The 25,144-nt window shown below is 44.3% G+C and overlaps 1 protein-coding gene across 1 annotated transcript in view; it reads left to right on the top strand.

Moving 5' to 3' along the window:
* CYP7B1 (cytochrome P450 family 7 subfamily B member 1) overlaps nucleotides 1-23,345 on the top strand; it is an 813,803-nt gene extending 790,458 nt beyond the window's left edge. The window contains exon 6 of the mRNA XM_086965805.1: nucleotides 22,152-23,345. Coding sequence (XP_086821931.1) covers nucleotides 22,152-22,439 — 288 coding nt within the window. The 3' untranslated portion in view covers nucleotides 22,440-23,345. The remainder of the gene's footprint in view (nucleotides 1-22,151) is intronic.
* The last annotated feature ends 1,799 nt before the right edge of the window (nucleotides 23,346-25,144 follow it).

The raw sequence follows: 25,144 nt of genomic DNA, 5'->3' as shown, positions 1-25,144 counted from the left end.
CAAGTTTTTCAATGCTCAGCACCGTATAGTCTGCTCCTCTTTGTGCCAACGAGATTTGTCTATCAGTAAGGTTAAAGATAGAAAATAATGACGTTATGTTGATTAGACGCCATGGCACATGACCTGAACGGAGGTTTTGTAACGTCCAGCCTAGCTGTACTATAGAACGTAATTGGACTGACCATGTTGTAACATTTTCATATCCTGTTCTATGATATCAATAGCAGATGATACAATGCTTTCCAGTGAATAGATTCTGGAGGACAGAGTCGTTAACCCATTGTCCACTACAGAAAGTGTTTTTTCCAAATTAATACGATCAATTTCTCGTATTTTTTCTGCAGTTTCGATTTGATTTAATTTCCAAGCTTCATTGTAAGCTGCGTATATACCGGCGTATATGAAACGTTTTTGACCCTGTTTGTGAGGTCCCAGTATGAAATCTCGCAAGTCAGCACCGTCTTTAAGTAAAGTTAAGTGTTGCTTAATTTCGGGAAGTGTGGATCTCTGTAGCCAGTCAAGGCATAGTTTTCCTACACTCTATGTTGTAACTATCCATGGATGTTGTCTCTGGGAATATCTTGAGTCTGGCCTGTTCTGTTTGAACCCCTGTATTTTGTTCAGGAATCTTTCATGACAGTTATTAGTGTCTGAGTGCCTGATCAACCATTTGTTCCAATCAGGAAGTGTTCTGTTTTGTTTTAAAATATAGGCCACGTCTAACCCCTCATCTGTAGTGGTGTTTCTATCAGGCATTGGCTTTGGTATAGACAGGTTTTCTGCAGTTTCAATTTGATTTAATTTCCAAGCTTCATTGTAAGCTGCGTATATACCGGCGTATATGAAACGTTTTTGACGCTGTTTGCGAGGACCCAGTATGAAATCTCCAAAGTCCGCACCGTCTTTAAGTAAAGTTAAGTGTTGCTTAATTTCGGGAAGTGTGGATCTCTGTAGCCAGTCGAGGCATAGTTTTCCTACACTGTATGTTGTAACTATCCCTGGATGTTGTCTCTGGGAATATCTTGGGTCTGACTTGTTCTGTTTGAACCCCTGTATTTTGTTCAGGAATCTGTCATTACAGTTATTAGTGTCTGAGGGCCAGATCAACCATTTGTTCCAATCAGGAAGTGTTCTGTTTTGTTTTAAAATATAGGCCATGTCTAACCCCTCATCTGTAGTTGTGTTTCTATCAGGCATTGGCTTTGGTATAGACAGGTTTTTAAATCTTTTATCTTGGCTAAACCAAGACAGGTTGTTTGCTGAATTGTGTCATTCATGAACATTATTTGTTCTGGGATCATGCAGGCTCTGAACAATGCTTCTAAACCTTGTACCTGCCAGATGGTTTCTGTCTCAATGTTGTTTTTCCAAAATTCAAAACCAAATGTAGACATTTTTTCATAAAATTTCTCAGAATAGATCAGTTTAGTATTTGTCAACATGTTTTTCACACCTGTCTTATTTAACATTTTGAAATAGGATGTTTCAGGATCAGTGACATTAAACCCCGAGAAGTATGTGAATTTCTCATAAAATGTTTTTGAGCTGCCTTTTGGCGGGGTTGGACAATGTTCCCATTGATTATAACTTAAAATATTTCTAGGAATTGCAGACTTATGCAGATAATGATGTCCAAAGTGGTTGAAACAATACATTTCCTCATAATTCTCAATTGGTGGGATTGCTTCCGGATTTCCTTTGATCTTTGCATTTTCTTTTGTTACATTTGTATAATCCGAGGCTACATCGTTGTAGACTGGTGTTTCTTGATGAACTGTTGCAATTTGGGTTTCAAGAGGCACAAGTTCCATGGCTTTGTTGCATAGTCCTTTTTTAATTACTGCAGGTTTGTCAAATGTGATAAGTCTCTCAGTTTGAACCTCTTGGATAGTAGCAAGATTTGGTCTTCTGCTATTTCTTGGGAGTCCACTGGGCCTACTACTTATTATTGGCCACATGGTTGTGGTTTCACCAGGTCGATTGATACAACTCGGTTCTTCTTTTTTCCAGCAAGTGGCAGTAGTACTACTGATCTTGTTCCTCTGACAGCTAAGACAGGTACTGCTTTTCTATAAGAAGGCCCAAATTCCTTCTTCACCGCGATCTTTCCTCTGACCAGATCCCCAATCTTTGGAACCCAGACAGGTCTTGCTGGGACAGGTGGTTTTTCATCAGTGGTAGTTGGCTTTAGCTTTTCGTTACTCAGACTTTTTCTTGTTTCATTTAAGTCCTGTAAAACAGCCAAACGATCTTTGATATCAAAGGCTTTTTGTTGCACCACTGAAGTCTGACAATCCAAGTCCTGAATGATCATTCTAGTACCAAATAAAAGTTTGTACGGACTGATACCTCCTAGAAAATTTCTTGGCATATTATTAAGACTACGTTGGACACTTATTAGATGTTTGACCCACCCGTCACCCGAACCTAATACCCTCGCTGTTATAGATTGCTTTATGTCCCGTTTTTTTCTCCCCACTACCGCATTTCCCTCGGGATGGAATGGACTAGAATACCGCAATGCAATGCCCATGCTGGCAATGACCTCCTTGTAAGCCCGAGAGCTAAACGCAGGACCCTGGTCAGAATGTAGCATGCCAATTGCGTATGTGCCGATAAAGACAAATCTTTTATAACAGTTCTGACGGCAGCCGAGCGCTTGGGCCACATCCAAATGAATCTCGTCTTAATTTTTATGGGACCGCATTTTTCCGTCTGCATGTCTGCGCATAGATAGCCTGATGCTGTCTAATAGTGGTGTCTTGGCTGGTGTCTGGTCCGGTTCACAACTGCGATCTCTGTTGCATCCTGACAATTCATTGCAAATTTATAAATTTCTACGCTCATCCCCGGCCACCAGTATTGTGATTGTAATTCTATTAGAGATTTCAGGATCTCTTGGTGCCTCAGACCCAATCCCATGTGTGCTTCTTGTATCAAGAAGACTTTCCGGTTCGTGTTTGGAATTACTCTAGCCCCCATTCCAGGGATTTGAGCAAACGGAACGGAGTTCGCATCAATTATGTATGTATTGCCGAGTGGATAGTTTAGAGGTAACGCCGCATCATTGCCTACCATTGAGACTTTTACTGCAAGCTGCGTTTCGCCATCTATTTGTTTTTTCGTACGCTTTTTTGTAGCTACGGAAGCCGAGTGATCAGCTGCCGCTGTGGCTTTGTCATCCAATGAATTCCCTGCAACGTGAACGCCATCACGTTGAAGACTCTGCGTATGTATCACGTGAGTCTTTTGTAGTTCCTTCTGTAAAAGAACTACTTGTTCCCATAGTTTTTTATGCTTTATTGTGGCACCTGTCTCATCTTTGTAACCGTTTTTTATCCAGGTCTGCATGGAATTATTGTAAGATCGGACGCAGTAATGCGAATCGCACACACTATTAGTGTTGGGAATTCACGATCAGCATTTTCAAGCGCCATCTTTAGAGATCTTATTTCAGCTCGCTGAGCTGTACAGTTTCTGAGAGATTCAGTTTTAGTGACCATCGGTCTGAATTTACCTAAGGGCCAGCGCCCTTTAACAATCGCGCACGCAGCATTGTAAATCTGTTTTTCCACAACGTAGTGTTGTGCAAACCTGTCTGTGTAGATTACACAGGTGTACTGTTCGAGAGGCAGAATTTCGGTCGACAGAGGACATTCATTTTCGTATTCCAGATATAGTAGTTTTTTAATTTTCGGATCGAATGCGTGTGTCACGTCTTCTGTAGCAAGAGAAATTTCCCATTGTATCCATTTTGGATCTAGAGCTTTAGCATTAGGATTCCCTGGTATTGTTACCGCCTCAAGGGCTGATACTGCTGTTAAAACAGATATCCTTTTTCCTTGGGCTAGAGCAGTTTGAACCGCAGTTAGAATTTTTTCAGTTGAACTGAATTTCATTTCAGCTTGTGTGTACAAATGTGATTTGTAAGCTATTGGTACCATTTCTCCCTCATTAGAGGTCAGGTCTGTGAATCCGCATCTTGCTGGGATGACTCAGAATACAAGGTTGCGTTCGTTTGCGCGTGTTTGCAGTTTTGTTTTAGTTAACATGTCTGTCTGTGATGATCTTAAAATTTCTGTTTGTTTTTTAGTCCAATTAATTGGTTTAAAATCAGGTTTTATTAGTTCGTAGAGTGGTTTAACCCTCTCTGCATAATTTAGAATGTATGTTCTTCCGAAATTCAGGAAACCTAGTATTGATTGTAAGTTCTTCAGCGTTTTTGGAGCTTGGAGTACTGCACACTTCTCTAAGAAGTTGTCTGCTAGGCTTTTGCCTTCACTTGATAATTCAGGATGTACCATGTTACAACGCATACCATTACAACTACCTACTATTACAACGCGACCATTACAACGCATACCATTACAACGCATAGCGCTTTGAGGTGCTGGATAGTGGTAAGTATAATTTACTATTCTAACTCCAGTCCCCGTGGACACTAGGGAAGGTGTTAGATAGTAAATTATACTTATTCCCTATCCTAGAGCGCCCCCCAGCGCAATGCGTTGTAATGGTATGCGTTGTAAAAGTTGCGTTGTAATAGTACGTAGTTGTAAAAGTTGCGTTGTAACAGGTGTATACCGATAATTCATATCCTAAAAATAGGACAGTTAGATGGGCAATTCTTGATTTATTAAAGTTAAATTTGAACCCTTCAGATGCAAACCCAAGTATTATGGTGTTCACTCTTTTCAAGTGAGTCTCCAGGTCATCATCTGTAAGATAGATGTCATCGACATAGGATAATGCCTCATCATTATACATTTGTAGTAACTCTGTTACCCTGGCTGAAAATAATCCTGGGCTGTTCTTGAATCCCTGTGGGAGACGACAAAATTGTTTATGGGTCCCCATACTGGAGAAAGCGGTAAAATATCTGCTTTCAGGTGCAATGTTTTGACAGAAGAAACCATTTGAAATATCTAATGTTGTTTTATATTTTTTGCGAACAATATTATTCATTAGTGCTGCACTGTGTGAGTTTTGTACTACAAAAAGTTTACAGCAGGAGTTTAAATGTCTGTAGTCCAAAACTAGACGATATGAATCGTCTGGCTTGGAGACAGGAAACAAAGGATTGTTCATTTGTGAGGTGCAAGTTTCAATCACCCCCAGATATTCAAGTTGATCTAAAATTTCTTATACTTGTTTTTTAGCTTCTTGCTTAACCGGATACTGCCTCTGTGCAGTAGGTTGATTTTTTAACTGGATTTTATGGTGAGGAGAATCCTCATCCCATCCCACATGATTTTTATATAATGCAGGGGCTTGGGCCAATGCCCATTTTCTAGCAAGTGTGTATTTAATATGAATTGGAATGTGATTTGAGAAGGCAGGCATAATCATTTCTTCGCCATGTGGGAACTCCCTGACAAACTCTGGTGGCCAGTCTTTCTCTGCTAGAAGGATATCATAGCCTTTAGATAGATTCTCCCAAAAGAGACCTTTTATTTTCCTAGTTTTATCTCCCTCTATACATAAACTTATTTCATATAGTTTATGGGGCACGCTCACTCAGGTGTCTGCAGTTTCCACTTGAATGTATTCATTCGTGTCCACTGTCTCCAGAAGATTGATCAGGATCTTGCGAGCTATGCTCAATTCTGCTGCGCTGTCTAGCATTGTCTGGGCCCACTCTCCGTTTTTCAGTTGTGTCCTCAGGATTCTCGGCATGTTTTATTTTAATACTGGCTACCTTCTTTCTGGGAAATTGTAATTTTTTACTTTGATGAGCAGGTTCCTTGTCTTTGGACTTAACGTGCTCTTCCTTATGTTCTGACCGTCCTCTTCTTTCCGATTTCTTTGATGAAGTCTGAAAAGATCGAGAGGGACGTGTATCAATATCTTGATATCTGTCAGGTTTTCTCAAATTGTCCCTATTTCTAAGGTTGTATCTTTTTTCAGAGGGCTCCCTTTGGGGAGACTTGCCCCCCCCCCCCAACTTCTGGAGATCTATTTCTTCATTGGGGAGACCTTCCTCTGGATTGAAATTGTTTTTCTCTGGGAGTGGTTTGTTTATTACCCTCCCACTTCTTCTTTTGAGAATTGAGATTATTTTTAATGAAGGTTTTTTTCAGGATTTTCAATTAGTTTACTGCTTTACCACCCAAACTATCTCTGCCTAATTTTTCATAGGATTTCTCAATTATTTTAGCAAGCTCAAAAGGTTGGTCTGTTATATCTGTCTCCTTCAATTTTTGGCGGATTGCCACACATGCTGCTTTTCCTTTTATGTTGGCTAATAGTATAGCCGAGACCTGCTTAAAGTCTTTCAGTAATTTCATACCCAGAGTTAAAGCAGGTTCTGGACCGTATTCATTTTGAATCTGTCTTAGTACATCTGGTATAACCGCCATAGACGGAACACCATGTTTTTTTGTGAAGATAGAAGCAAAGACTGTGCCCCAAGTGTCACAGTCCTCCACATGTGGTGCGATCCCCATTGGGAGACAGATAGTCAGAATTCTGTGTTTTTCGTGAGGGGTAGTATCAGGAAATACTGCCTCTATCTGAGTGATTTTTTGAGCTAATCAGAATGGAATTTGTTCCCGTTTTGCGGGTGTTTTAGCAAGACATGATTGTATATTCTGTGGTGTAATCTTGTTTGTGTTCCCCTGTTGAGGGGTGTTTTGTGGAATTTTAATTGCAGGTTGGACTGTTGAAATCCGCATGACATATTGGACCAATTGTCTATGAATTTTAATTAGTTGTTTTAGCTGAACTAAAAGTTCTCCGTCTGAAATTGCTTCAATGTCCGGATGTGGTGTGTAGCTGGCTAGAACCGGCCATGTGGCTCCTGTTCTACCTAGTGGACTGAGCCTGGTAATGTGATTTTAATGTTTTAGGGCGCCATTAAACAAGAGCAGGTGCTCTTGGTAAGTTAGTGGAATTTCAACTTCCTTGAAAGGAGAGTATTCCGCTGGAGATTCCGCTATTTTGTAGTAGTGGAATTCCTGTGTTACAGCGTGTGCTGCTGGAAAATCTATCCAGGAATGGAATACCTCTGTCTGCCAATTTTCATGTGCCTCTACCACAAATATGACCGTACCATCTCTTGATGTTGCTCCATTTTCTATAAGTTTTATAGTTATGGTTTTTCTTATATTGACCGGGATGATTATTGCATCATGGTCGTTATCTCGGACAAATGTGTTGTCCGCTAACAGTTGAGCTGCCAAAGCAGCTCTGTCCCTTTCATCGTCACTCTCTGTCATTTTACTGACTGAAAGTTTGTAGATCAAGTTTCAAGGAAACAAAGATTAGGTGCACAATATTTTGGAACACTGTATCCTTCAACGTTGACTAAACCGAAAACTAATACATAGGATTCTCATCCTACTATGTTCCGGCGGATATTAACCTTTCACCCACTCCAGACCTCTATTAGAGTTTTTATGGGAAAAAGGGGTCTGTGTGAAAAAGCACGACTGAGTTACTCTAGTATCTTGCGTTAGATTATCGCCTTACCAAACGTTGGGCGCCATGTAGTGTAGTTCCTATTTTCCCAATAGGCTCTGCGCGTTGGAACAACATAAACAATAGTTTAGACGTAGGACTGAGGTCGACTAGGTCTCTATTGAATATGTTAGACTTTATTAGGTTTGTCAGCTAGATCAGAGGTCACTAGAAACTTTCTCGAATGAACAGGGAGGAGTGAACTTCCCTGATTAGACAAGAAGGGATTTAGCTTCTGACAACCGCATAAACATGACAACTTTGCTCCCCCAGAATAAGTATATCTCCAGAGTCGTGTGAAAACAATAGATAGCTATTTCACTCAGTCAATCGTGCATACTTATTTTCACTAGAGTGCAGAGAAATAGAGAGACAGGCGTTTTCAATAAAAGGTGTTATTTATTGAGCAGTCTTCTTTCTCATGCAAGAGAAATGAATTGCCACAATTGCAATACTTGTTATAAAGTAAAGTGCGTACAGTAAAAGGAGTATTATGAAATAATACTGTAAAAGCATTGATATGGTTTCTGAGCCATATGATACTTAAAAGGATTAAAAATATATACAGTTACATACAATGATAAAAGTTGTCTAAACGTACTCAACTGATGTTTCTAAATACGCCTACCCCAGTGTACCTAACCTAAGCCTAGTACGTGGGAAGGAGTAAAGGAGTTTTTAAGTTAAGTTAGTTTTGCCAAGAATCTGACTCAAGAATTCTCTAAGGATCTAATCAGCTCCGTACCTTGGTTTTAGAATGAAGGAGGTCTTGTATCTCGCTCTCAGGTCTTGATCTCCCAGTAACCCGTGAGGGTAACTGGAAAGACCGGAGCTGGATTTTCTCGTCAGGAGAAAAAGACAGCGTCTTTCTCAGTGCGTCAAATTGGAGGGACGGCTTCCTTCGGCACTTGCATCAGCTGGGCTTCGGATAAGTAGATAGCCGCTCTGCTCCAAACCACCGTGTGGTGCTTAAGGCAAACACTGGTATATTTATACCTGGAAGGTGCAGAGTTTGACGTAAGGTTGGACAAAAGACATCAATAAAAGATGTCACTAAGAACTGGACGTTCTTTCGGACTCGCAGGAATTCTAGGGCAAATCAAAACAAAAGCATGGGGAATTCCCAGGTAGCTGGAGATTTGGTTTGTTGAAAGAACTTGTTGTACTTTGTAGGAGTCTAAGGAAGTAGCCTTGCCGTATTTGGATTGCATTGGCTATTACTAAATATGGATATGATTCTTATGCCTTTATAAGGGTATGATTTGTTATAACCACATAAGGGAATAAATCGGGAATATTTAATTAGGGTCCTAGATACGATCACAACAATGTCAAGAAATCATTTGGAATGTGACGCAAACCTTCTATTAAACTAATGTGCATGGACTGTCTCCCTCCTTTTACCCTCCTCACAGATGGTTCCCTTTTTACTAGAATTGCTTGATTCCTTAATTGTCTCGCTGTCATGATTATCAAAGGAGACCTGCAACCTGAGTATTGTGCCTTGTTTCTGTTTATTGGATTGTATTCTGTGCCCTGTGTTACTGTTTTGTACCTCATGTTTCCTGGTTTTCCTCGCCGCCCAGCGCGACCGTCTTCACGCTCCCCTGCCGCTGCACCCCTGCGCCCTGCCCCCTTTTCTTTTTTTGTACCCTGCACCCTTCCTATTCGCCGCCCCGCTCCCGCCTCCCAGCTGCTCCTCCCTCCCACTTGGCCATTTATGGCGGAGACCGCGCGGTGGTGATCTGTGACCTCTGACCCTGTTCACAAGGCCGGTCGCTCCACACACCGCATGGCCCTGTGAGTGCGCCCAACTGGTTCCCGCTGCTGCCCGAGTTCGCCCTGCTGACTGAGTATTGTGCCTTGTTTCTGTTTATTGGATTGTATTCTGTGCCCTGTGACTGTTTTGTACCTTGTGTTTCCTGGTTTTCCTCGCCACCCTGCGCGACCGCCTTCCCGCTCCCCTGCCGCTGCTCCCCTGCGGCCCGCCCCCTTTTCTTTTTCTGTGCCCTGCACCCTTTCTATTCGCCGCCCCGCTCCCGCGTCCCAGCTGCTCCTCCCTCCCACTTCGCCATTTATGGCGGGGACCGCACATACGCGCAGCGAGCACGCGCAGCGGTAGCGCCGATTGAGCGCCAAAGGCGGCCAAAGGCAAGCCCGTCTGCGCCCGTCCGCGCCTGGACCGCGCCCAGCGCCAGGACCCCTGGCCCTCGACGATGCCAGCTCACCCGACGGACTTACGCCGCCGCCACCCTCCACGCACTCAACACCGACCAGAACCCCGCCTGCTACCGAGCCACCCCGGAACGCACCCACGGACCCTTCACCTGCCGAACCTTCAAATTCACCTGCCTCCGACCCGGCCCGGTAACCGCCAAGCCTAGCACCAGCAACAATCACCTCAAGTGCATCCTGCTCAACACCCGCTCCGTCCACAGGCACGCCGTCGAACTCTGGAACCTCCTGGACACAACAGCACCAGACGTCGCCTTCCTCACAGAAACCTGGATGAACGCTTCCTCAGCCCCCGACATCGCCATAGCCATCCCTGATGGCTACAGGATCACCCGGAGGGACCGCAACAACCAAACTGGAGGAGGCATCGCCATCGTCCACAAAAACACCATCCGCATCACGACCAACTCCGACGACACCCTCACCGCCGCCGAACACCTTCACTTCCAGATACACACCGACCCCAGGACTACCCTCAGAGGCACTCTCATCTACAGACCCACGGGACCACGCACACAATTCAGCGAAGCCATCGCAGACTTTGTCAGCCCACACGCCCTCACCTCCCCAGACTACATCCTCCTAGGGGACCTCAACTTCCACCTGGAGAACAACAATGACAGCAACACCACCACCCTGCTGGACAACCTCGCCAACCTCAGACTCAAGCAACTGGTGAACACCACCACCCACTACGCCGGCCACATGCTGGACCCCATCTTCTCCTCCAGCAATCACATCTCCTTCACCAACTCCACCAGACTACACTGGACAGATCACAGCTGTCGTGTTGCGGCGTTTTGCCGATCATTGAGGGCTGCTGGGAACACACGCTAGACCGGGATACTCACTTCCGGCGGAAGTCGAGCCCCGGTCTAGTCTTTCACTTTCAGGCCAGACCAGCGCTTCTGGGGGGAAACGCTTAATACCGCGTTCTCCCGCCGGAGCAGCGCTTTGGATTCTGGCGTGTTTGGACTACCCCGGCCGCAGTCTCGAGCGGCATCAGCGCGCAGGAGCGCTCACCTTTGGTCCGTACTCACCCCGTTACTGCCGCGCAGGAGCACTGCAGTTAACCCTTGCCTCGGACACTACTCCGCGCAGGAGGGCTACTGGTGTTTACGCATTCCCTTGCTGGGAGTGCCCTTGCCACAGACTCTACGCCGCGCAGGAGCGCTACAGGTGTCTACGCATTCCCTTGCTGGGAGTGCCCTTGCCACAGACTCTACGCCGCGCAGGAGCGCTACAGGTGTTCACACATTCCCTTGCAGGGAGTGCCCTTGCCACAGACTCTGCTCCGCACTGGAGCGCTGACAGTAAAACTTCCTTCTTGTTTCTCTTTTATTCTTTTCCAGCGCAGGAGCGCTTTACCTGAGTTTCCTTCCAGTTGTAACGCCAGGGATGTACTAACGTGCAGGAAGCGCTATCCTTGGGTTGTTTGGACATAATGCAAGAGCACGTTGCTTAGGGGTTATTCAGTGCGCAGGAGCGCAGGACATTCTTTTGCACATTACGCGCAGGAGCGCTGTTCTTTGGTTTTCCTTTCCTTTTGGAGCAACAAGACATTTCCTTGGGTACGGCAGCCTGGATTACATTGGTGAGTTGCAGGTGAAAGGGCTTTCTGTGTGTGCCTAGAAGTCTGCAATGACATGGGGGAGGTGAGTCTTTCCTTAATGCAATTCCATTTGTCTTGCAGCTGATTACCAGTTGATGTCATATCCCTGCCCGAACTCCATACAACCCAGGCCTGCTGTTCCTTTCTGGCTCCTTTCCCTGTTCCCATCTCATCCCTACAGTGTTTTACGTTTTGTGCGGGTAAGCTGGGTACAGAGACGGTGGCTCTTGTCGTCTCTGCGGAATCGCTTCACAAGCAGAGGTAAGACTTGTGGGGCTCTGACAACAGCTGCGTCCACTTCAACTTCAGGAGAACCACGACCCACCACCACCCGCAACAGGTTCCCCACAGAAGCTGGAGCAAGATCACCGCCGACCAGCTCACCACCTCCCTCAGCCAGAACCCTCCCACCAACACGACGGACCCCAACAAAGCAGCCCGCAACCTCACACACTGGCTCACCAACTGCGCAGACAACCTCGCACCACTGAAGGAACCACCCAGCAGACCCGGCACCAAGCCTTGTGGTTCACCAACAACCTCAAAAACTCCAAGAAAACCTGCCGCAGCCTCGAGAAAGCCTGGCGCCACGACCAGACAATAGAAAACATGACAGCCCTCAAGAACGCCACCCGCAAACACAACCAGCTGATTCGCACCACCAAAAGGACTACATTCAAAGAACGACTGGACAACAACACCCACAACAGCAAGGAACTCTTCAGCATTGTTAAAGAGCTCTCCAACCCCAGCGCCTGCAACAACGACATCACACCCTCGCAAGACCTCTGCGACCAGCAATACTGCAGCAATAAGAGGACTACTTAGCAAAAAGCTCAAATTGCAGGCATGTTTTCTAATCAGGACAAGAAGAGTAAGGCTAGTCAATCCAAGTCTAGCGACAATGACCGGCAGGCTCAGCTCTATTCCAATGTCGGAATCATCAGTGCTCCGGTATTTCAACCGCTACCACCTGGCAATGGTGTCACCTTCTGGCATCTATGCTGTTTCCCTGCTGTTTCCGATCCCTTCAGCATCTTGAGGCTCCTGCTTCACCTTCGGTGGGTGGGCACTAGCCCAGTAAGTCAGCAAGGGAAGAGTTGGGAAGCTAGTCACAAACTGTGGGGTGGAATTCTCTGTACAGAACTTCTCACACATAGGGATACAAGTGTGGAACACCAGGACGCCAATACAGCCATTAACTAGTTTTTATCCCTATCTGGTCTTGTTGCCAATGGTCCGGTCAGTAATCTAGTCACGCAATCTGAGAGTGAGCAGGTACAACTATTTCCTGTTTTCGAACTATCGCATCATAGAACATTGAGTGACCGATTAGCTCTTTGTGGGGTATGCTGGTGCAATGATGGGCAAGGCAATGCAAAAGCTGACCATATCACGATGAATTGTGTTGTACATTAAAATGTGCTATGCATTGGCCAAAAAGCAATCTTCGAAAAGCCTATTGGCTCATTTCACCAGACCCAAAGCTGCTACCAGTACATTGGCACATAGTGTCCCTGTTCTAACCACATGGATGCTGCAGATATTCCTCTGCTGTGCTGGACCTTAATGTAAATGGGTGTGGTCATGACGAGCTCAGCTCCTCATGAGCACACAAGAGGTGTAACTCATAAAGTACTCATAAAGTACTCATATTAAGTTCAAGAAGCACTACCACCTCGAACGTCCACTTACATCCGGCTGCACTCATCACTTTTCTAGCAGAACGATGTCAGTGCAGAGCCACACAACGCTACCAACCGATGTGCAGGAGTACTGCTATGAAGTTTATGCATCCAGTCTGATACCTGGAGAATATTTCAAAGGTGATGAATCTGCGGTTAGATAGAGCATCAACCAGAAAGAGCATTATCAAAGGTAATTAACTTGTTCATCTGTGATACAAGCTGGCAAGCAAATTAAGACTTTGTATTCACTGACTGCTTTTTCCCCAAGCCAGGCCTCTTTGTCCTAGTGGATGCTGTGACTCATAGGCTTTCATGTTACTGAATTTGTGTGAATTTTAGTATGTGTGAGTATAGATTGCCAATAATTTTAGAGCTTCTCTGATATCGCCTTCCTAGGGATGACCCCAGCATGGTCTCTGTTTAATTAATCTGCCTTCAGATCGAGAATATGGTCAATAGTGCATCTTGTTGCATATGCAGTAGTGGAGAGGACTTAAAAATTTTTTAAAAAACTATTTATGAATGTGCTGCATCTTACATGCAAGCTGACCTTACATTGTGATTTTGAAAGGGCACATTCTAAAACAAGGTCTTTCAGGTTGCTTGCTTTTGATATCTGCGGCAGTACAAAAGCCACAGCATTGTTAGAAGTCCTATATTGCGCTTCAGTTCCATATTATATATCAAAGAAGGGACAGTCTATCTTGAGTATTGTGAACTAAAACATACGTACACCTTGAAAAAATCATAAAAAGATGAATTGCAATTTTATTTTCCCTCATGGAAGAAGAACTCTCCACCTTCAAGAACAGACACTGATTTTTATTTACCTAGATGCCAGACATTGTATTGGGAACACATTTATTTTCAGTAATGAGGAAAGATAACTAATTTAGGAGTAGTTGGTGGTGCTATTCGAGCTCCTATTGGTGTGTGGCCTGAGAGTGTGCCTCACAAAGTTGCCTTAATAGTCAAGTCAAGTCAAGTCAAAATTTATATAGCGCGCTACTCACCCAGAGGGTCTCAAGGCGATTGGGGGAGGGGGTGTTCGTTACTTATCAAATAACCATGTTTTGAGTTGTTTTCTGAAGGAGAGGTTGTTCTGTGTGAGGCGGAGGTGGGTGGGGAGAGAATTCCAGGTTTTGGCTGCTAAGTAGGAGAAAGATCTTCCTCCCATGGTGGATCTTTGGATGCGTGGAATTGCGGCGAGGGCTTGATTGGACGATCGTAGTTGGCGTGTGGGAGTGTAAAAGAGGGCTTTTTGTGCGTGGGTGAGGAGACAGAACGTTATTCTCTTGTTGACGGGGAGCCAGTGGAGATCTCTCAGGTGACTGGATATGTGATTGTGGCGGGGGATGTCTAGAATGAGTCTGGCGGAGGCGTTCTGAATGCGTTGGAGTTTTTTTCTGTAATTTGGCTGTGGTTCCGGTGTAGAGGGTGTTTCCGTAGTCCAGTCGGCTAGTGTCAAGTGCTTGGGTGACCGTCTTTCTTGTTTTGGTGGGGATCCAGCGGAAGATCTTTTTGAGCATACGTAGGATGTTAAAGCATGATGATGAGATGGCATTGACTTGTCTGGTCATCGAGAGGGAGGAGTCCAGGATCAAGCCCAGGTTGCGTGCGTGGTCCGTTGGTTTGGGTGCGCTGCCCAAGGCCGGAGGCCACCATGAGTCGTCCCAAGCGGAGGGGGATGATCCTAGGATGAGGACTTCCGTCTTGTCGGAGTTCAGTTTTAGACGACTGTTCTTCATCCACTCGGCTACGTCTTTCATTCCTTTGTGTAGGTTGGTTTTGGCGGTGTTTGGGTCTTTGGTGAAGGAGAGGATCAGCTGGGTGTCGTCTGCGTAGGAAATGATGTTGAGGTTGTGTTGGCACGCGATGGATGCGAGGGGGCTCATGTAGACGTTGAAGAGGGTGGGGCTGAGCGATGATCCTTGTGGTTCGCCGCAGATGACTTCGGCGGCCTCTGATCTGATAGGGGGAGGCAGATCCTCTGGGTTCTACCGGCGAGGAACGAGATGATCCAGTCCAATGCTTTTCCTTGTATCCCGACGTTGCTGAGGCGTTGTATAAGGGTGCTATGACAGACTGTGTTGAACGCTGCAGAGAGGTCCAGTAGGATGAGGGCAGCTGTTTCTCCGTTGTCAAGTAGTGTTCGAATGTCGTCTGTGGCTGCGATGAAGGCGGTCTTGGTGCTGTGTTTGGCTCGGAAGCCGGACTGTGAAGGGTTGAGGGAGCCGTTGGACTCGAGGAAGGCGGCGAGCTGACTGTTGATGGTTTTCTCTATGACTTTGGCAGGGAATGGGAGGAGCGAAATGGGGCGGTAGTTCTTAAGTTCGGTGGGGTCTGCTGTGGGTTTCTTCAGGAGGGCGCTGAGTTCGGCATGTTTCCAGCGTTCCGGGAAGGTAGCGGTGTTGAGGGAGCAGTTGATGATATCCCGGAGATGGGATGCGATGATGGAGTCGGCTTTGTTGAAGATGTGGTGGGGACATGGGTCAGTTGGTGATCCGGAGTGGATGGAGTTCATCAAGCGGATGTTGTCTTCAGTGCTGATTGGGTTCCAGGCGCAAAGGATGGTGGTGGGGGCCTTCGGTTCGCAGGTAAGGGGGGTGGACCGGTCACCGAAGCTGTTATGTATGTCAGCGATTTTGCTGTGGAAGAACGAGGCTAGAGAGTCGCAGAGGTCTTGAGAGGGAGTGATGTCATTGGTGCCGGCGCAGGGATTGGTAAACTCTTTGACGATGTTGAAGAGTTCCTTGCTGTTGTGGGCGTTGTTGTCGAGTCGATCCTTAAAAGTTGATTTCTTGGTGGATCTGATCAGCTGGTGGTGTTTGCGGATGGCGTTCTTGAGGGCGGTCATGTTGTCTGTGGTTGGGTTTTTTCGCCAGGCCTTCTCGAGGGTGCGGCAGTTCTTTTTGGAGTTCTTAAGGTTGTCATTGAACCATGGGGCTTTTTTGCTACCTGGCTTGTTTTGATGGTTTTTCAAGAGTGCTAATTCGTCAGCGCTGTGGGTGATCCATTGTGTGAGGTGGATGGCTGCTTGATTTGGGTCTGATGATTTGGTAGGAGGGTTTTGGTATAGCGAAGTGGTGAGCTGGTCGGTGGTAATTTTGTTCCAGTTTCTCCGGGGCATTTGTTGTGGCTGGTGGTGGGTCGTGGTCTTTCGGTAGTTGAAGTGGACACAGCTGTGGTCCGTCCAATGGAGTCCTGTGGTGTGATTGAAGGAGATGTGCTTGCTGAAGGAGAAGATTGGGTCGAGCGTGTGTCCGGCGTAGTGGGTGGGGGTGTTTACTTGTTGTTTGAGTCCGAGATTGGCGAGGTTGTCCTGAAGGGAGATGGTGTTGCTGTCGTTGTTCTTCTCCAGGTGGAAGTTGAGGTCTCCTAGTAGAATGTAGTCCTCAGAGGGAAGGGGGTGTGGGCTGATGAAGTCTGTGATGTCTTCGCTGAATTGTGTGCGGGGTCCGGGTGGTCTATAGATGAGGGTGCCTCAGAGTGTGGTCTTAGGGTCGGTGTGAATCTGGAAGTGAAGGTGTTCGGCGGTAAAGTCAACTGCTACGCTTTCTGAAAGGACAACCTCATCAGTAACAATTTGTCAATCAGAACATTTTAGTATATTGGTTTACCCTGCTTTTTCTGTGTGGATTTTTGTTTCCCCTTTATTCACATGGCTCTGATTCCCAAGCACTGCAACATGGGTTTGCTTTGGTTCCCTTCCCGTAGTTCAACTGGACAACACATGACCTGGAGCACATCTTGCCTTTTAACTCTCTTTGTAGGTGCTTTGTTTATTTAAATATAAAATGTTTAAATTGAGCTTCATTTTGGAAATACTTTAACTATTTAATTTTTCTCTTGTGTATGCAAATAACTCATGTAATTTCTGTGTAGCGTAATCATGCAAAATTACCTAAGAATACCACAAGATTACTCTTGAATGTTTTGAGAAGAGTAGTTCTGCATTTAGAACTATCACTTAGCACAAAAATGTCCCCTTGTATCCAAAATGGATGCGAGGATGCAATTTCGGATAAGAAATAGAGATAAATGTGAAAGAACACAAATAGCGAGCACGAGCTGCCACTTATGCTCTCTAATTGTGCTCTGGGGGTAGGATTTTTTCCAACTTACTACCGCCATTTATCCCTATTTTTGTATTAATCTCTCCTCATCCTTTTAAGGCGGCCAACTTCAAGGTCGTAGGGGACCTCAACATACATTTGGATAACCCATCATGCCCCACCAGTGGCATCCTGATTTCAGATCTTGCAGCAATGAATTTGCTTTTATGCAATACAGGCCCTACTCACAAGGCTGGCCATTTATTAGAACTCATTTTTTCTAATCTTTCTGATATTCAATGTTATCCACCCCTTCCTCTATGCTGGTCAGACCACTGTGCAATTAAATTTCAATGCACTGAGCCTACCAACTCACCCATAATGATCTCTAGCCCACAGCAGAAATCCAGAAACTGGAGTAAACTGGATATGAAGGCTCTAAATGAGCATCTTTCTAACAGTTCCCTTTCTATTCCCCATGTTTCCACCTCCTCTCTCGATAGGATCCAGGGATGGATCACGAAAGCACTTGACCATTGTCTTCCAAACTCTAAGAAAAAAGTATATAATGACCCCCCTTCCTGCACCCTAGTGCACGGAGCTACTAAAAGAAGAAAAGAGTAAATGTAAAAACTTAGAAAGACACTGGAGAAGAAACTACACCACTGAGTCCGAAATAAATTATAAAAATGCCCTAAAAAATACCATGCACTTTGCAAAAAAATGCGCGCAAACTACGTCACACAAACCATCTCTAATGCACAAAACTGTCCGCGTACACTGTTCTCGATGGTAAAAAAACTTTCAGGATCTGATACTCAACCTATGCCCCCTGCGTTGGATGAGGCACAATGCAATGACGTGGCCAACTTCTTTGTGAATAAAGTTAAAAACATCCACTCAATGTTAGGGAGCTCCCCGACAAACATAACTATGGAACAAATCCTTGAACGGGAGGTGGGTAACAGTACCGAATCTATTAACAAATTAGAATCTTGGCCACTACTAAATATTAGCTCATTCATTAAATATCTGGCCATTATAAAATCAGGTCCACCCAGGGATACTTTACCCTCTAGGGTGCTGCAACAACCTGATACGCCTGTCTTGGAACTAATTATGATTCTACTTAACGCCTCTATACAGCAGGCAAGCGTTCCTGCTGCTTGGAAGCATTCTATGATGTTTCCACTCTTGAAGAAAGCAAACGCTGACCCCGCCCTTCTTTCCAATTTTAGACCTATTTCCCTTCTACCAATCTATTCTACAATTCTGGAAAAGCATATAAATGACCAACTGTCACATTTTACTGAAACTTCAAAATTTTTGCATGAATCACAGTCATGCTTTAGAGCCGGATTCTCAACAGAGACTACTTTGTTGGGCGTGACAGAGATGCTGAGATACCGCTTGGACAGGGGAGACACAGCAGCCCTTATATTACTCGATATAATCGCTGCTTTCGATACGATGTCTCACACTGTGCTAATACATTCCCTTCAAGCCCTCTGCATCTCAGGGGCAGCCCTGAAATGGCTGGTATCTTTCTTGACCAATCGCACGTCTCAAATATTTTCTGATGCCGCCACTTCAAAAAAGTACACTTCTGAGTGTGGAGTCCCACAGGGCTCCTTTCTTAACACTCTATTTTTCAATATTTATGTCAAACCACTGGCAACTATTGTAGAAGAAGCTGGGTTATCTCTATTCTCTTAGGCAGATGATACCCAGATCATCCTCTGAGAAGGAATCTTGTCCATCCACCTTACAAGATGGCTTAAGGAAAGTGACTGCATGGATGCAAACAAACATGCTTAAACTTAATGGGGACAAGACCGAAGTTCTTGTTTTTCGGAGTAACAAAGAACTCTTGGGCCCCCGTCACTGGCCCATTAAATTGGGTAATGCCCCCCAGCCCACTCAACAAGCCAGTAACTTGGGTTTTATTGTTGATGACCAGCTGTCCATGAGACAGCAAGTTGTAAAAGTGTCAGCTACCTGCTTCACTATACTAAAGTGGCTGAAAAAAGTGGTCATGATGCTTCCTGACTCCACCCAGAAAACGGTGGTCCAAGCACTTATGACCTCAAGAATGGACTATGGCAACGTCCTCTATCTAGGGGCCAATAAAGACATAGTGCGGAAGCTACAGGTAGTGCATAACGCGGCAGCAAGATTATTATGCCGGATTCCCAAATTCTCTTCCATCACTTGCTACTTACACGATCTCCACTGGCTGAAGGTGGAAAGTCGGATTAAGTTCAAAGCACTGAGTTTTTTATTCAAGATCAAATCTGGCACTGCTCCTCAGTATCTGCAAGCTTTGGCCCAACCCTACTATCCTTTGCGACAACTGCGGTCTACTACTCAGGGAAAATTTGTGGTGCCCAGGATTAGACTCTCTCGGTCCTACTCTGTGGAACACTTTGCCTGCATCTCTTTGGCTTGAAACAAATTTTGCAAACTTTCGCAAGAACCTAAAAACATGGCTATTTAACCAATAATTTTAACGCTTAGTCCCTGCCTGGCTGGCGCCGGGAAACCCTTGTTGGGTAGCTGTGTGCCTTATAAAAACAATTTAACATAACATAACCCCCACATGTCGAATATGGACATGAGGATGCATTTTGCACTAAGAAACAGCCACAGAATACAAATAACGAGCAGAAGCAGTCACTCACGCTAGCCAACTGTGCTCCTGCTATAGGATATTCCCCCAAATTACTCTTAATTACACTAGTGCAGTACCTGTGGCCCTGTAGGTTTCACAGGGAGTCAGCTAACTGACTCTTTGAGTCCACTTGTTTGTCCTAGGTACACGTGGGAGGAAGACCAGCCCTTCAGATCTTTTCACAGGTCTATTAGGCTAGGAGTGTGGCCATGATAATGAGCATTCTCTTCCTACTTGGTGACTCCAAACCAGTTCTGCAGGCAGCACCCCCCCCCCACCTCCCCACCCCCCATGGGGGATGCTGCCTGTCTGACTGGGAGAACAACTGGGGGGCCTGTGCATGGGTGGTCTGACATATGCTTTTGACAGGGGTGGTTCTTTTGAAGTAAAATAATTTCCTGGCCACTGCACAGTTGGTCTTGCTTTCTTCAGGAACAAAATACCTCCCCACACCCAAGCCATTGTTTCTGCTACGGGAGAAGTTTTCAACCCTCATTAGGGCAATTCAACAAGAGCTACGCAAATAGCCCCCTGGAGCTTCAGGTAGGGAAAAGGAATCTTTCTAAAATTCCCTTTTACATAATATTTCTTAGATATATGACTTCACCATGGTGTGGGGATTCTAATATAGCCTTATAGCCTGCTGTAGCAGGCTATACCTGCTATTAAAGGCCCGTCCAGCGTTCGGCTGGACTTTAACAAGGGAGCAGGACTTTAATAACCGGTATAGCCCAGCTACGAAGGACTGTAAGACTAGTAGAACCTTCTGCCACTAGAGGGCAGAATGTTCCAACAAATAAAACAAAGGCCTCTCGGAGTTCAAGGGGTTTAAACTCCCTTAGGCTCCGAGAGGCCTTTGAAAATAGCATTGGAATGTTGCCTTGCTGGACTTTACCAGCCCGTAAAACCATGGAGCACTCTCTTCAATGGAGCTCCCAACATTGCAATGTTCTAATAAATGCTAAAAACAGTCCTTTAATCATTCTAGCTGGTGTCTGGTCATAGATATCACAATTAATATATTCATTCCCAATCTTTGTCTATGGTTCAGTAAGCCTGCCTAAAGTGAAAATAGCTTTTAGGCACTAGTCACTCTAATGACATGTTAACTTTAAATTTCTACATGCTCCACTTTTATATACCAGACACCTTGCCTTTTGGCAAGCCTGTATAGGGTTGGCTTAACAATATTTAAAAGGGAGGTTTTGTCCTGCCAGTAGGGTATATTATGACAGGTTAGGTTACAGTTTTAAAACCGCAGCAGCCAGGCTACAGGCTACAGTGGAAGGCCTGGGGTCATGTTTTACTTGTCACACCTGTGGATGGCTCAGTAGTGCTCTAATCCATAGGTGACATTCAAATGTTCGAGCTATGAGTGTACTTTAGGCACCATATACAGTGACCTTACAGGAAAGTCAAATATGCCAATTAAGGTTTTAGCAAATTTCAACATGTTTCATGGGTCAAAGCACATGCACTGGGTCTAGTTAGCTGTATCCCAGTGCACAGTGTCAAAAAACAGCAACACCCGTCCACATAAATTGGGGTGGTCACTCAAAAAGAGCTACACTCTTACAACTATGTTAGGAAAATCAACCAGTCACGAATTGCAGATTTTCCCACTGGACAATAAAGATATACAAAGTGCATTGTTGTAGGGGCATAACTGGGAGGATTTTGCTAGAGTTGTCATTGGAAAAATGTGATCAAGTTGCAGAAGAACAATTTCCATCTTATCTTTATTAAAAATCCTTCATAGTCCAGAATAACAGTCAGAGGTTTCATTTAGGTTTATGGCAGTCGGCTCTTTTGGGTAAAAGCTAACTGAAAACCTGAAACAATGTGTCTGTACTTTAGAAATGTCAGCCAAGAGTTCAGAGTGAATTGTTATTCTGTAGGATTTAAAATCTGGAGAATAATTGACAGATTCTTGAAAAGCAAATTGTAGGAATGTATTATTTACCACCCTAAACAAAGCACTGAATTATTCGTGTTCCTTCTTGTGTTATATTTGTCACCTTCTTCAACATTACCAGTGTGTGATGCATTTTTCCCCTCATTTTCCAAGGTACTTCATATAGATATAAAAATAGTGAGTCCAAATTCTGGAGTGTTTTTGGGTTACATTTATATTATTTTGTGTTTGTATATATTTAACTCTGAAAGAATTTGGTCTGTGGAGTAAGTTAAACTCCACTTATATATTCACTTTGAATTTAGTTTTTATTGTACATCATAGTTTTTAAAAAGGGAGTGAGTATGACAGCTCATCTGATGCATGAAGAAAATAATTATCCCAAAATAAGTCAGCGTGGTAATTTCAGGGAATTCTTTAGTCCTTTAAAATGGTGTATTCTCTTTCAGAAATGCAAGAAAATAATATTCTTTAGCTATGGTTACGTGCCGTTCTGACAATTTGTTTTTCTTTGCAGGTGTACAAGTTTGATCGCTTTGTAGAAAACGGGGCCAAGAAAATATCCTTTTACAAGAGAGGAAAGAAGTTGAAATATTACCTGATGCCATTTGGGTCAGGAGTCAGCAAGTGTCCAGGCAGATTTTTTGCTGTGAATGAGATTAAGCAGTTTCTAGCTCTGATGGTGGCCTCCTTTGACATGGAATTCATAGAAAATAAAAAAGTGGGACTTGACAATAGTCGCTCGGGCCTTGGCGTTCTTTTGCCAGATTCTGATATTCAGTTTCGATGCAAGCCAAGACGTTAGACACGACACTGGGTGCAATTGCGTACAGGACATTGTCTTCCAAAAAATTTTGTTAATTATAAGCCTAGCAGGATAGTATTCCTAGTTCCCAATAAAAACAAAGTAGGGTGCTTTTATTACAGTAAAATCGTCTAATGGATCTTTTAAATTGGAAAATGTTGTAAGTAGAAGGTTAGAATGGAGGACGTGCACCCATTTTACATATGAATGTTTACTTCTAGCTCTGTGACTGAATCTCTTGACTGGTGTTGTAGGCATTCCCAGATTAATCTCACATCATTCTTTGCTAGACAAAAGAGGTCCGATATTTAACTTCAATCTGACTTACATGTAATGTGTATTAGTTGATGAAGAACCTTCATTAATTGTCTTTCCTGTCACACATTTTTTTAAATTCCCTGGTAAAGAATGTGAATGTGAATAACACTGCTGTTAAGGATGTCTGATTAACTCTGAAATTCTCTATTTTCAACAAACACCAGCTTGTATGTATTTGCACTGCATCGGTTAATGATTCTATAAGCATGGGAAAGTCAAATATACTGTCAGAATAGTTTTGGGTGTTTGTTAGTTATGAATGTTGTTGTAAATTCATCTTTTTGACTGTTTTCAGCTTCTAGCATTTATTTTTAATTTACATGTTTACCACAGAGAATGGGGGTTTAATTGAACACTAAACACATTATACAGTGTATTCAAGAGTTATGAGAAAGCAGAAAATATGATCTCAGGTGTTTTCTAAGGGGCAAAGATTTACAATTTCTTATTTTGCATAAAAAAGTCTGAAGATGTGTTTTAGCCTGATTTTCTCAGAACAAAATCGCAATTTCTCATGAGTCCTGTCTTTATTAAGTGGGTCAAAATACTCTGATCCAAATTTTGCAAATAAAAGTATGTTATATAATATAATGTTCTCTCCTTATTTAAACTGAAATATACACTTAATATTGTTGCAAAAGTAATATTTGTTTTTTTTCTCCAAAAATATGTTTGACTAATGAAGCATTTGGCTAGAGGAACAATCCACATCATTACTAATTAAAAAACAACTGCTAACTTTAGTACTTATAATTAGCTGAGCATTTACACCAGCAACATCAAGATGATATTTTATGACGGTTCGCTATGGCATCATTCATTTTAGCAGTGACTTTTTGTCTGTCTTTCCTACACAGCTCGGCAACACCTAACTGCAAAACTCGCTGGGCACTACGAATTCGCAGGCATCTAAGGTGGCCATCTTGAAATACATGCAAAATTATTCAAACTTGGCTGCTGCAGATGCATGCACATCCATGGTGGTCAGCTTTGAATGACTTTTCTTATACTTCATGAAACTCTATTCAAAGATGGCCACTAAACATAAGCACACATCCATGGCAGTGCATTTTTTAATGGAACTTTATAAAATATAGGAGAATAGATTCAAAGCAGGCCACTGTGGATGCCTTTGTGGCAGCCATTTAAGAGGAAAAAACGTTTCATGTGTCAGACCTATTAGCTTTGTCAATGTTTGGCTAGCTTTTCCCGCATAAAAGGGGCATAGCACCTACATTTATAAATAAGGGTCCTAATGTTTCTACTTTTTTACAGACTTTTTTACCGACTTCATATACCAAATACTGACAGAAACATTCCCTTTTTCTGTATCTGTTTCTAAAATTGTGAAAATGAATGCAGACGCTCTTCTTGTTGCTGTAAGGGGAACGGCTTGGACACTACCAGCACCGTGAGGGGAACGGTCCAATCTGGGCAACACTCTCGCTCGTCGACGTGAGGGGAACGACCTTCCGAGTCCAGGCGAGTGGACTACACGCCCCAGCATTCCTGGCTCGGCGCAGGCCAGGTGTGTTATCGCCAGCGCCCGGAGCCCTACAACAGTGCTCACGCCCTGCCACAACGTGGGAGGTGTGCAGGCGAAGCCCGGGCCAAGGGAGGGCCCGTCCTTGCCCGTCAACGCCTGGAGGAGGCCGGGCAGGGCCCACTCTCTTTCATTTCCTGTAGAACAAGGTACTGTTTTTATTGGTATTATCAACTGGCAATGGCTAATAGGAGAGGTCCTAAGGAGAAAGGAGGTGCCGGTGTGGGTGCAACTCTTGATTCTTTTCTGACTAGGGCAACCAACATTCTTGCCCATGAAATAGAAATGACAGAGCGACGACTCTCACTGGAACCTGAGGGGTTTTCTGGCAGACTTCCACTTCCTCTTGACCCGGTTTCCTCTTCAAACTTTGTAACTGAGTCCCTGGGTATTCCTCGAGTTTTCGTCCAAAATGAGTCTACCCTTCCTGTTCAATGTCCCTCTATAGAGTTAGAACAGGACTGCAGTTTAGCAGCATCTGGTGAGGACGTATCTCTATAGGAACATGTTACCTCATCCAAACCAATCCGTACTAGAGGCAAGAATGTTGCTGCGGCCCACAAACCTAAGCAAGTGAAACCTGTGTGTCTCGCCAAACCGAAGGGTCCCACAAAAAAAACGGTCAACAAGTCATGCCAGTCAAGGCTAATATTTGCCTCTTCCGCTCTGCCCGTTCCTCCAATTATTGACCAGGGCTCTGAGTGGGACAATCTGTTGCTAAAAACGGAGTCTATTATGTTGCCAATTATAGAAAAACTATCAACTATTGAAAGTAGATTGAACGATCTTGTGTCACAGCTCCGTTCTGCTCCTGTTCAGGCTTCCAGTCTGGCATTGTCTGTAA

Source organism: Lissotriton vulgaris, chromosome 4_1 (genome assembly GCF_964263255.1).
Source record: "Lissotriton vulgaris chromosome 4_1, aLisVul1.2, whole genome shotgun sequence".
NCBI classification, from domain to species: Eukaryota; Metazoa; Chordata; class Amphibia; order Caudata; family Salamandridae; genus Lissotriton; species Lissotriton vulgaris.
The sequence above is the reverse complement of the archived record's forward strand: the minus strand, read 5'-3'. Positions and strand labels throughout refer to the sequence as shown.